The sequence below is a fragment of the Mauremys reevesii genome, linkage group 7, assembly GCF_016161935.1.
Source record: "Mauremys reevesii isolate NIE-2019 linkage group 7, ASM1616193v1, whole genome shotgun sequence".
In the NCBI taxonomy this organism is placed as follows: domain Eukaryota; kingdom Metazoa; phylum Chordata; order Testudines; family Geoemydidae; genus Mauremys; species Mauremys reevesii.
The window spans coordinates 38727371-38740753 of record NC_052629.1 but is presented as its reverse complement, the minus strand read 5'-3'; the positions used below and the strand labels follow the sequence as shown (position 1 = coordinate 38740753).

General features: G+C 39.6%; 1 protein-coding gene and 1 long non-coding RNA gene across 7 annotated transcripts in view; one reads left to right on the top strand and one right to left on the bottom strand.

Moving 5' to 3' along the window:
• The window catches only part of LOC120369452, a 35597-nt gene extending 33605 nt beyond the window's left edge, over nucleotides 1-1992 (top strand). Inside the window, exon 5 of the long non-coding RNA XR_005583168.1 lies at nucleotides 1952-1992. This is a non-coding gene — a long non-coding RNA (uncharacterized LOC120369452). The remainder of the gene's footprint in view (nucleotides 1-1951) is intronic.
• UBE2D1 (ubiquitin conjugating enzyme E2 D1) overlaps nucleotides 1-13383 on the bottom strand; it is a 40448-nt gene that overhangs the window by 6463 nt on the left and 20602 nt on the right. For 2 of the 6 annotated variants that reach the window (XM_039482766.1, XM_039482765.1), the window contains exons 2-6: nucleotides 8361-8424; nucleotides 8231-8262; nucleotides 2534-2611; nucleotides 1750-1855; nucleotides 905-1129 (exon numbers count right to left, since the gene is read on the bottom strand). In XM_039482766.1, coding sequence (XP_039338700.1) covers nucleotides 930-1129; nucleotides 1750-1855; nucleotides 2534-2611; nucleotides 8231-8239 — 393 coding nt within the window. In that variant the 5' untranslated portion in view covers nucleotides 8240-8262; nucleotides 8361-8424 and the 3' untranslated portion in view covers nucleotides 905-929. Of the gene's footprint in view, nucleotides 1-898; nucleotides 1130-1749; nucleotides 1856-2533; nucleotides 2612-3106; nucleotides 3226-7250; nucleotides 7337-8230; nucleotides 8263-8360; nucleotides 8425-13383 lie in introns of those variants that run through there. The other 4 variants (XM_039482764.1, XM_039482763.1, XM_039482760.1 and 1 more) reach the window with 4 other exon arrangements.

Genomic DNA, 13383 nt, shown 5'->3' with positions numbered 1-13383 from the left:
GTTTAGGGCCTTATTAAGTACCTAAGGAAACATTACATTGTTTAACCTTCTAGATTTTTAAAGAAGTTTCATCATTAATAGTCAGATTGTATTTTATATTACTACATAGAGAGTGTTAAGGAAAGGGCTGGGTAAGTGTCATGAGTAGTATGGATGAGAAAAGAAAAGCAGTTCTGGTGCCTACACTTAAAGAAAGATGCACCTTAAATGGAACTCCTACAACCCCCATAATACAAAGAGCTGTGCCAGGCAAAACTATCTAACCTCAGCCTTACTGTTCCAAGAGCCAACATGCTCAAAACTTGAGAAAATCTGAATGCTACACTAGACTGCTTAGATAATCGAGCAGCTTTATTTGCTGAAGATTTGAGGGCCAACAGACTGTGCTATCTCACACATGAAGGTGATATAGTCAGAACAGTTTCCCTTCCCCCCCATAAAAGCATAATTAAAAGGCTAGATTTACCCTACAGGAAGATGGTTCACAGTCAATCCCAAACATTACCCTAAAATCCATCTATTTATGCTCACATGTAGCAAGGATCTCCCAAAGCAGTGAGCCATCTGATATTTTAGGTCTGCCTCAATACCAAGACATGGATAAAGGACAGGATGGGTGAAGGATGGGATTTTCCATTTAAGTTTGAATCTCCTTGCTTTTGTGGGTTTATGACAAATCAGACAACATTAGGTTTACTCTCTCCTCTATATGCGCATGTAGTGAAAGTTTTTTTTATATTTGTATATACACACACGTGCGCACAACAGAACCCCTTGTGATATACCAGGTACCCACCTTTGGAGCACCCCTGGAAGCCCTGTGTGCAATCATGGTTATGTCTCTACCCCAGTTTCCCCTAGGGTGCTTTCAATAAGTTCAATGAGGCTTGTATTCAGTGAACAATGCCCCTACAGGGGTCTGGGTTTATTTAATCAACTGCCACACATGGTATGCAAACAAGCCTTCTCCTTCTGCCACAAGTCCCCAGGCTTCTCTGCTGCTGGGATCTCTGAAGTCTCTCCCTTGCTGACTCAGGGTATCTCAGGCCTCCCTGCCTGGGAAGCTTTGCAGTCTCTCTCCTCTGGCACTGTGTTCTGGGTGTGGTTCCTCTCCCCAGGAGCCTCTGCTCTGCAAGGAGATATTACCGGGAATAGGCTCCTACCCAGCCCCATACAGGAACAATCTCCTCAAGAGCTTTCTCTCTGTATTCTGGGCTCCTCCCTGAGCCCTCATAACCCTTTATAAGGCTCAAGTGTTCCTTAACTAAACAGCACCCAGCTACTTCTCCAATTAACTATTCACAGACAGATCTGGGTTAGCTTATTCTCCGTAGCTGAGCAAGTCACAGGAAGGCAGGGTGCCTGATCACCCATGACACCTCTTTAATGTTAAAATACTAAATATAATGCCTATATCTAACTTGTTTTTCCATTCCCAGCATCCCACACTTAAGTGGCAGAAATTGAATAATAGTTGCTAGTCATACATATGACTCACTGTCTAATGTGACATCTGAAGTGTAAAAAAGGTTGCATGATCTGAAAGAGTCAGGAATCTTGTGGAATTTCCCATTTAAATACTGTAGGAAAAAAGTTCTTACTCCCACCCTTTGCCACTGCTGTTTTTCAGCTACTGTCAATGTAGGAATGCACAGTAAGGCTGACCTAAAAGTGCCATAGCATTATCAAAATGTTCACCATCATTACTATTACAGATGCATAAAATCATTAGTACATCTATGGAGTTACCTTTTGATACAGTCAAAGCTGGTGACCACTGTGACCTCAGGATATCAAGGCAAATACTCCCATTACTGTTTATGTTTGGATGGTATATTTTTGTTGTGAAAGCAATCTGTGATTAACAAACAAAGAGGTTAGCTTCAAGTTCTGCTTACTGCAACTGGCACCACAAGTGTTGCCCCTTTAATACCCAGTTATTTATTTTTAGAGCTGCCACCCACTGGCCAGACACCATCAGTAACATCCACCTCTTGGAGAGGACCCATCAACTCCCAGCAGAGGAAGAAATTAGAAGGAGAAGGTGGGGCTGGATAGGACATACACTACGCAAGCAGCCAACCAACATCACCAGACAGGCACTGCAGTGGAACCCCCAAGGCAAGCGGAAAAGAGGCCGCCCAAGAAATACCTGGCGACGCGACCTTCAGGTTGATAGCAAAAAAATGGGCTATACCTGGAACCAGCTAGAGCGAATGGCCCAGGATAGAAGACTATGGAGATCTGTTGTTGGCGGCCCATACCCCGGTTGGGGTGACGGGCATGAATGATGAATGACCCACAGAAGTACACAATGTGGACTTTTATCACCACTAATAGCCTACTGTACAAAGAGCTGACCAAATGTTAAAACTGGGTTATAGGGTCTGATATATTAATCAATATGAATAGGTATTTTACACTGGCTTTTCGCTTTGAACTTAAAAAAACCTGAGTTTTAAACAGTTAAGACACAGAAACAAAGTCCTAACCTAGGACTTTCATAACACTTTTAGGACAATTAAGTATTTACCTTTGGTGGTTTGAAAGGATAGTCTGTTGGAAAATGTACTGTGAGAAAAAACACTCCCCCTTGATATGCACTATCAGGCTGTAAAAGACAAAAAACAAGATTTATGCTACTGGGGTTTTTTAAGGGTCCTTTCTGAATTTAAAGAGTCTTCTCAAAACTATGGCAACTTTGGACCAAAATCTATTCACCAGCACACAGCCCAAGTTTGCGGGCTGTGCACTGGAAAGGCATGCAGCTGACAATGAGGGATGGAATCCTCCCCCAAGGCTTTGGAACAACAGCAGAGCCATCCCTGACCACTACTGCAGAAACCCACACCCTACTGAACATCACTTTTTTGGAGAGAAGAGAGAAGGAAGAATGTTTGGCTGGTGAATCTACTTACTTGCTGATCCACCAGCTCCAAGCTAGCTCCCCCTGCATGTTTGGGCAGCAAAGTGCTCCTGGAACTCAGCTCCATGGCAGCACAGAACCTCTGAGCAGGCCCTCCTTATGCCCTCTGTGCAACAGAACCACAATTGCTCTGCTACAATCAGGGCCTTCCTCTAGCTTTTAAGCCGCAAATATACTTACCTTAAGAAGTGATTTCTCTTTGCAGGTGCAAAGAGTAGGGTTTTCCAGCATTACTCAGCTGATCATGATGACATCAGGGAGTTTTTAAAACACACAACATCTTTGTGACCTGTACAAATCTGTGAACATGCATTTTGTTAGAGAACATGTGCACAGGTTTAAGTCCAGGCTGCACACAGTTAAAAGAGAAATATCTTTCTGTTGCAGTCATCAGTTGAGGAAACCCTTCCTTTTAATAATTATGAAGGAAAAAAACCCAAGATTAGGTGGTTGAGGGCCTCAAAGCTAAAGCATCCCTGTGACTTCTGAATAAGTAAAGAAAAAATAATAGTTTCAAATTTCTTTGATATCTTTAATGTAATTGCTAGGAATCTGATGCCTGCAACAAAACAGTGCAAGTACACTGGCTTCTCAGGTTCCCTGTGTAGATCTAAGGTGGCCTGTTGCTCTTCGTTTTGGAGGAGAGGGAAAAATCTTTAAAAATCACCATAAATATAATTTTTACTTAGTTAGGAAAGACTGCCATAGGGAAAGCCATGTGAATACTTCAAGTAAAGATATTTCCAAATGAAGAAATTGTCACAGTAAGAGACAAGTTTAAAACAGTACTGCTAAGAAGTCAGTATTATGTAATACCAAACCAAAAGTGGTTGTCACAATACTTCTAGCTAGGAATACGATGATAGTTTGCATGCATACTAAATGGGCCTGTCAATGATCTTAAAAGCTTTAAGATCAAACAAATTTAACACCGAAGAAGAAGAGAAAAAACAAACTTGCACTGTTTGGCATGTACCACATATAAAAATTCAGAATGAAGATAATCCTTTCCCTAGTCCATTAACATTGGATAACTAGGCTTGGAAGGATTAGATTTTTATTGGTAAATGTCAATTTCACCAGACAGACATAAACCAATAAAAAATATTTCCATCAATGCTAATCAAAATGTACAGATAGGCAAGGTGAGAAAAATTCTGCTTGAGAACTTATGAGAGTTTGATTTAAGATATTCACTTTGTATATTCTGACATGGGACATTGACAATTTGTGTTTTAATGGTTAGAAAGCTTTACTTTTACCAGGAAAGTGAAAGTTTAAATTGATAAAAATAAAAAGGTTCTTAAAATAATAATCAGTCAAAATCATAAAAAAAGAATTCTGCCAAATCTACAACTCACATACTATACTCTGATAGATTATGAACACTAATGTTTTTTGTAGGGCTGTCAAGTGATTAAAAAAAATATTGCTATTAATTGCACTGTTAAACAATAGAATACCATTTACTTAAATATTTTTGGATGTTTTCTACATTTTCAAATATATTGATTTCAATTACAACACAGAATATGAAGTGTACAGTGTTCACTTTATACTTATTTTTTATTACAAATATTTGCACTGTAAAAAAAAATAGTGCATTTCAATTTACCTAATTCAAGTACTGTAGTGCAATCTCTATCATGAAAGTTGAACTTACAAATGTAGAATTATGTAAAAAAATAACTGCAATCAAAAATAAAACAATGTAAAACTTTAGAGCCTATAAAGTCCATCCAGTCCTACTTCAGCCAATCGCTCAGACAAACAAGTTTGGTTACATTGCAGGAGATAATACTGCCCACTTTTTGTTTACAATATCACCTGATAGTGAGAACATGTGTTCGCATGGCACTGTTGTAACTAGCGTCACAAGATATTTACATGCCAGATGTGCTAAAGATTCATATGTCCCTTCATGCTTCAACCACCATTCCAGAGGATGTGTGTCCATGCTGATGATGGGTTCTGCTCAACAACAATCCAAAGCAGAGCAGACTGACTCATGTTCATTTCATCATCTGAATCAGATGCCACCAGCAGAAGGCTGATTTTATTTTTTGGTGGTTTGGGTTCTGTAGTTTCCGCATCTGAGTGTTGCTCTCTTAAGACTTTTGAAAGCATGCTCCACACCTTGTCCCTCTCAGATTCTGGAAGGCACTTCAGATTCTTAAACCTTGGGTCAAGTGCTGTAGTTATTTTTAGAAATCTCACATTGGTACCTTCTTTGCATTTTGTCAAATCTGCAGTGAAAGTGTTCCTAAAACAAACATGTGCTGGGTCATCATCCGAGACTGATATAAAATGAAATATATGGTAGAATGCGGGTAAAACAGAGCAGGAGACACACAATTCTCCCCCAAGGAGTTCAGTCACAAATTTACCTAACAAACTATTTTTTAAACGAGCATCATCAGCATGGAAGCGTGTCCCCCAGAATGGTTATTGAAGCATGAAGAGGCATACGAATGTTTAGCATAGGTGGCACAAATACCTTGCAATGCCAGCTACAAAACTGCCCTGCAAATGCCTGTTCTCACTTTCAGGTGACATTGTAAATAAGAAGCAGGCAGCAGTATCTCCCATAAAAATAAACAATTGTGTTTGTCTTAGTGATTGGTTGAACAAGAAGTAGGACTGAGTGGACTTGGAGGCTATAAAGTTTTACATTGTTTTGTTTTTGATTGCAGTTATGTAACAAAAAATAAAATATACATTTGCAAGTTACAATTTCACTATAGAGATTGCACTACAGTACTTGTATGAGGTGAAATGAAAAATACTATTTCTTTTGTTTATCATTTTTACAGTGCAAATATTTGCAATAAAAAATGATATAAAGTGAGCACTGTACACTTTGTATTCTGTGCTGTAATATAAATCAATATATTTGAAAATGTAGAAAGACATCCAAAAATATTTAATAAATTTCAATAGGTATTCTATTGTTTGACAGCGTGATTAATCACAACTTTTTTTAATCGCAGTTAATTTTTTTGAGTTAATCGCATGAGTTCACTGTGATTAAGCAACAGCCCTAGTTTTTTGTTGCTGTTTTAACTGTACCTTTAAAAAAGTTTGCTACTGGTTGAAAGTTAGTATCTAGAGAGATACTTTACCCATCCAGACTTGTCATTTGAAACATAATCAATGTGAAATATTTACCCTGGGTGGACCCAGAAGTAGCATACAAGTCCTCCTATGTCCAGACATGGGAAATTAATTCTGAAGGTGAATTTTAGTCCTGTGCTTTCTACAGTCCAGCAGGAAATGGGAGCATTTAGAATATATGTCATTTTTCATGTGTCTCTCAGTATCAAGTGCATTATGCTGATATCATGGCCTTCCATAATGCCTGATATGAATGGAAGGAAGATGGACAGAAAAGGGATCTGTTCCCATTCTCCACTAGAGAAGTATATCCTCATTCTTATGCAAGCTCAATACATGGAGAGAAAAGAATGTTTCTGCTACAGGATATTAAAGGTGAACTGCAAAGGGCAGGGGACTGGATTAAGATGTGTGTGTTAGGCCTGGACTACACTGGGGGAAGGGGAGGGGTCGATGTAAGATACGCAACTTCAGCTACGGGAATACCGTAGCTGAAGTCGATAAATCTTATTCCGACTTACCTCCCGTCCTCACAGCACGGGATCGACGGCCACGGCTCCCCTGTCGACTCCGCTACCGCCGCTCACTCTGGTGGAGTTCTGGAGTCAACGGGGAGTGCATTCGGGGATCGATGTACCGCGTCTAGATGAGACACGATATATCGATCCCTGATAAATCGATTGCTACCCGCCGTATTGGCGGGTAGTCTGGACGTACCCTTATTCAGGTTGTCAAGGTAATTCACTATTGGGACAAATTCTATCTTTCTTTTAAAAGATTTCCTCCACTTCCTCCATTTTTTGTGTTGAACAAGCCTCAGAGCATTGTTAATGGGGACATTCAGCACATAAATTTCATCTGAACTCTATGTCCCTTCACAGTTTTGCCATTCACCTTTCAGTAGCGCAAAGGGGGTAGAAGAAAGGATGAAGTCATTAAACCAGAAGGGTAAATTTAGCTTGTGTGAATATGAATCCACTATTGATAAAGCAGGCCCAAGTCAGTCAGTCACAGAGCTTGTGGGTCAGTGGCATATCAGATAAAACCACCAAGTGACACAGTTAGATAACAGGTTCTAATGTTCCACTGGTAGGTTAAGACCGAATCCTTTTCCTAAGAGGCAGGAGTTGTGTTGAAATATGCTGAAACAAGTTGTCCCAGAGTAGTCAACTCCCTTTTTCTCTTTTCACCATGTAATGCTGCTGCTCACCTTCTTGTCATCAGATTTGGCTAGGGCCTCAGTTTCCCCTGTTGGCTCGATGGCTTAGCCCTCCAACGGAACCAAAAATCCTCTTTCTGTGGTAACAAAAAGTCCAAAAGGAAAGACATCTGGGCTATGATTCCCTTATCAGGGTCTGGGTAAACTTCTCTTCCCTCAAGAGGTTCACTCTTTATGTACTTCTCCCAAATAGTCCTTTGGTCAGATCCTCTTCAGGCTTCTTTCTGTTCTTAAGCACTTTTCCTTTGACAAAATTAGGACTTTTGCCCTTCCCTAACCACCTACTGTGGAGAGAGCCTTACAGCAAATCCTAGCATCTCCCAGACCTTCTTCAGACTGAGGAAAACAGATTTTTTTTATATCCTGCAGCCTATGGTTTCCATGATTGCTGTACTACAAGTTCAAAAATTGCTCTGTTTTTGGTATAACCACATCACAGGAATGGGAGGATCTTTAACCATTTAAAAGGCCCAAGCGCACCCTGTGCCATGACAATTCTATTTAGAACTACTAAATGAATTACTATAATAGTTTTCCATTTGGACTGATGAAGCTAACATAACAGTATTTAACTGATCATCCCTGAAAAAACAAACAGGCTTTTCATTTAGAAAACTGGAATAGTAAACCAAAGGTTCAATGCAGACGGATGTTGTTTACCATTAAATTGTTTTTAGTTTCACGCGCAAAAGGAGGGATTTTTTTTAAGTTTTACTGAAAGTGAAAGTTAAGTGTAGCAAAGTAGGTGGAGTATGTAGAATACTCTAAATACTAAACTACTAGAATAGCACAAAGTTGCCCCAAAATATTTAACCTGAATATCAGATAGTTCAATCCAAGACTATGGTGCTTATAGGTGCTCAAATGCTTGTGTGAATATGTATCCTTTCCACAGTCAGAGAAGTCAATATCTTAGGCCTACTTTCTAAAGGGTTTGGGGATTATTTCAATTATATGAATTACATACTTACAGGTCCCATAATAGTTGCTTGCCAATGGAACACTGAAAGACAAAGCACATTAAGTTTTTAGACAATTTTTCCCCTCCCTCAACAGACAAAAATATACCAAGACCTTTGCAGTAAATGATTAAGAGCTTACAGTCATCTCCAACAGGCCCTGCAGAACAGTGGGCAGGTGGGTCACGTTGCAGATCACTTAGTTCCTATGAGAAACATGAAAATATTGTAAATGATTAAAAATATATTTACAAGGAAAAATGAGGTAACCAAGAATCAAGCCAAATCCAGTTCCAATCATAGTTACATTAAAATAAGACATCTATGACATTTAAAAACAAAAACCAATAGACATGTAAGTGCCATTGAAAATGGAAAGTTTTCCCAAAGATAAACATTCCCTGCAGTGTTTGCAAAGCAAGAACTGCAATAGTATGCTACTGACATGTAAAATAGATCTGCAAATTATAAATCAATTACACTTGACATTTCACTGTAGAAAATGAAAAAAATTAAGATTAAATAATTGAACTTAAAACAACAAAGTAAAGTATTCAGGAAAAATGTTAAATGCTTAACTGAGTGTTCCTTTAACTTTGCAATGTTTTGCATGACCTAATCTTGGCCCCATCCATGTACATTAATTGATCTAAACTAGTTTGTAAAATGTCTGATTTTCCCAATAGGTGCTCTACACGTGTACCATTATTAAGAATGCTCATAAATGAACCTGAAAGCTAGTAGAATTTAGCCTCCCATTCATGTTTCTGGATAAACAGCTTCTTTACTTCCCTAAATCTTATTTTTCAGTATTACTTACAAAACAAGAAAGGTTAAAATTGAACCGAAATCTTCATAGAGTATTTTACAAGTATGCTATTTTTCATTACTAACGGGTATAAAGTCAATCTTGGCTAATTGACCCTTCCTTGCTATTCATGTTTATTTTAGTCCTCAGATATAGCCTTTCCAAAGGGGAATATTGCATATGTCTTCCTTGTCCCCTGCTACCATCAATAGTCCTCTTTATTGGAGGTTGTGACAATCACCCTCTTTTTTTAAACACACACACACACACACGTTTTTTTCAGTTTTACCCTTGGTGTTTTACCACCTTTGAAGGTCAGACACAAAGGAAGCCAGGTATTTCAATAACGTTGGTTTGATTTCCATGTTGAATTTAATTTGACATGTTAAGTTCTCCATTAATACTGTGTCCTAAGTTCTAGTGTATTCTTTTTCCTACTCGCAGCTAATAGGAGCTTTGCTTCTACTAATACATTAATAATTTAAGACATTTTTTTGAAGGCCCCATTTAATTGGGAGATCTAAGAAGAATCACTACTGGTCCTCAGACTATATTTAACTGTTGTCTTGATTTATAATCCTACCCCAGTTTTGGGTTTCCATGCAGTTTACCTAAATATAAACAAAGATTCCCATATTCCGATATCCTCTCCTAATTGGTCACTGGTTATTTTAATAAAAAGTATTTTTTAAAAGATACTCTTCCTAAAATTGTGTGGCTAGTAATAGAGCATGCTAGGGTACAGGTCACTCAGGTGGTTAACTGACTTTTAAAGGTACAAGTTTGAGTATAAAATAAAAGGAGGTCTGCAAATGCTTCCCATACTATTCCCTAAGTAGAATATGTGGTTGCAGCTTTACTACTGACTCTCTCTTCCCACTCAAAAATTGCTAGCAAAGGCTCAACTGTTTCCAAGATTAGGATTTGAACTGAAAACAAATCTATTTACCCCAGCATCTGAGTCACTTAAATGCATGCATCAAGGCAATTTTTGAACTTAGTCATTAGAGGAGAAATTTCTCTAGGTCCTACTTATTAAAGCCAATCAAAAATACCTACCTGTTCTAGAAATTAGGCACATGCAAAACAACTAGTTTCAGAAAGGAGATCAGCAAGAGCATTCAATATATGCAATTAATTTGTTTTGAAGATAACTGGATTCGGTGTTCATGTTTTAAGATCATCACTGCAGTTAGAGTATATTATATTTGAAGAGATCTGATCACTGGGCTATGCTGCTGAGCTTTTCACCGTGTTCTATTTTGCCAGTTTGTTACATCTAACAAACATCTCAAGTCTGATATAAATGCCCTTTTGGAGACACCCCACTTGACAGAAAACAAAAGAGCAAATACTTGGCACCAAAATTCAGTCACTCTCTTCCTATGCATTTATCCTCCTGCCCTCCATCTCAAGGAGATTTATTAGGTAGGATGAACCTTTCCTGGAGATTCCTAAACATAAGCAAGAGATCCCCATCCTACTTGAAATGGGTCACCCCTAAAGGACATATAAAGCTGTTATTATAGAAGCGTACAGTCTTAGATTTAAAAAGGTAATGTAACTCATTTATGTATGTTTCCCATTTTAACCTTGTAAGTAACTCCTGTTTTTCCTTAGTTAATAAATCTTTTATTTATTACAAGATTGGCCACAGGCCTGGTCTTTGGTTTGAGATCTGAGTACAACTGACCTGGGGTAAGTGACTGGCCCTTTGGGACTGGGAGTAACCTGAATATGGTTGTGATTTTTCGTATAAAATGACCATCTATCACACAGTCTAGCTTGCCTGGATGGCAAAATAGACTGGAATGCCCAAATGAACTGCTGTGATTCCATGATAAGACTTGTTATAGTGCTTTAGGAGGTCACAGTTTTTACTGGGTTGGTGAAACCAAACTATAGAACACAACCAGTTTGGGGTTTCTGCCCTGCCTTTTGACAGTCTGCCCTGAGGTTGACACTCTCAGTCATGAGCCACTCCAAAACAGCATGACACAGATGCAGGGTAACATAGTAGGGGGGCCATTATTCTGATACAAAAGTATCTCCTCCTGTTGCGACTGAAGTTGTGCGAATGTGGTCAATACGTTACCTACAGCTGTTAGGCAAACAGTTTAATGTACTTATTCAGACCAATCTGAAATGGTGCTTTATGTTAAGGAAGTCATTTCCTGCAAGGCCTTATCACTGGGACAGTTTACAAAAATATTTTTCCACTGGTTTTGATAAATTGGTATTAGAATTTATAAAGGCTGCAGCACAGGCAGGCAGACTTTTTTTAATAATAGTTTTTAAAGAACAGTTTCAATTAGACTCGTTTTCAGCAGTTTTAGCTAAAACCACATTAACAGCAAGTCCAGATATGGCTCCCTTCGGTTCCGCTGTACCAGACCTAGAACTGGTGAGAAAATTTTTGCAACATTTTCTTCATGAAGATGAATAAATAAAGATATCCTCAAAAATGGCCCACTGCATGAATGTGTGGATTATGTGGGAACCATTACGAAAACTCCTGTGCTTGGGAAAGAATAGTAAACCCAAAACAAATAAGCTATACCTTCCATCAGAGTAAGTTCAGACAGAGCCTGTATATACTATTAAGTCAATAATCTATGAATAAAACATGGTTTGGCCTTACCTGAGTAGGCAGGACCAAACATACTAACTCAATTTAGTCAAACGACAACAGTTTGAGCCTCTACACATGGAAGGCCAGGCCAAGCTATAATCCAGTCAAGGTCCTGTTGTGATACAAAGTGACCATATCACAGTAGTTATGCTAGGTGAGACTGAAATTTAGGATAAAATTTTCAAAGAGTTTGAAATACTTGGGGCTCCTACATTGCCTAGGCTTGTTTGAAAATATTACCCTTTGTTACAGACTAGGACAGCCAAGATTCCCCAATTAGGAGTCAGGGGGACTGCTGGTTTACCAGTATTAAGAGCTGAACACTAAAATGGCCTATTGTGTTTAAAAAGTTTCTTCACACAGGGAACTTTTTCCTGATCTACTATCTACACCATTACATGAAAATCAAGAGGATTGGATCTTGGATCCTTCAAATCTCCTCTCAAATCAGTGTAGATACCCTTCACATTGAACAAACAACCATACAGTATCAAGAGGCAAGCAGCACTAGCTACAGCACAGGAGCTGTGGAAATCTTATCCAAAGTTTAGCGAGAAGGCACAGCCATGTCACTAAAAGTCAGCGTGTATAAACGTACTTGGTCGGCATTTTTGCCGACAAAATACTTCCAGCCCCCGTGAGTGGCGTTAGCTCTGTCAGCAGGAGAGCCATGTTCACACTGCCACTTGCGTCGGCAAAACTTTTCTCTTTTGTGAGGGGGGTTGGGTGGGGAGCCTCTTTTAAGCACCCGTGTAAGACAAAAGTTTTGTCGACAACTTCGCAGTATAGACAAGCCCTAAAAAGACTTCTTGCAAAAGGTATAGAAAAATCCTGCAAAAGGAAGTACTGCTAATTGGTAACATTCAAAAACAGAGAAAGTTACTGAACACTAAGGGCTTGGCTACATTTGCGAGTTACAGAACATTAAAGGAGCCCCAGGGCAGCTCACTACCCATCCACAGTGGCAAGGCACGTACAGCACTCTGACTCCACAGCAAGAGCGCTCCTGATACTCTACTTCGGCGAGTAAAATGTTTGATGCGCCCCCCGGTGGAGCACCCAAGCATCAGTGTGATCGAGGTGTTGTATTACTGCGCTCTGATCAGCCTCCAGAAATGTCCCATAATCCCCTTAAGTCAAGTGGACACTCTTGTCATTGTTCTGGATATGCCCTTTGAAAGCTCCGTTTGACAGCCAGCATACTTATCTGCTCCTAGACAAAGCAACCATTACTGTGGAATGCTGTGAGAGAGAGTGTGGCCGGGTGGGGGAGGTCTGCTGCTGTCTGAATTTACAAGACAGAATACTGACATGCTCTCAGCCCTCCAAAAACCCGCTTTCTCCCCCCACATACACACAAACACACTCCGTCACACTCCATGCCACCCCACTCCATTTGAAAAGCATGTTGCAGCCACTTGCATGCTGCAACAGCTACCACAATGCACTGCTCTCTGTGGCCATTGCAAGAGCTGCTAACGTGGCCACACCCGTGCTCTGTAAGCAGTGTGGCCAGACTACAGCGCTTTCCGTACTGCGCTCTATGAAGGCTGGTTTAACTCAAAGTGCTCTACACCTGCAAGTTTAGCCATGCCTTAAGGGTATTTCTATATATAAACCACTGCAGCTATGCCTGTAGCACTTCAGTGAAGAAGGATTACTGACAGCAGTGGAAGAACCAATCCCCCCAAAAGGCAGGAGAATTCTCCCATCAATCTAGCACAG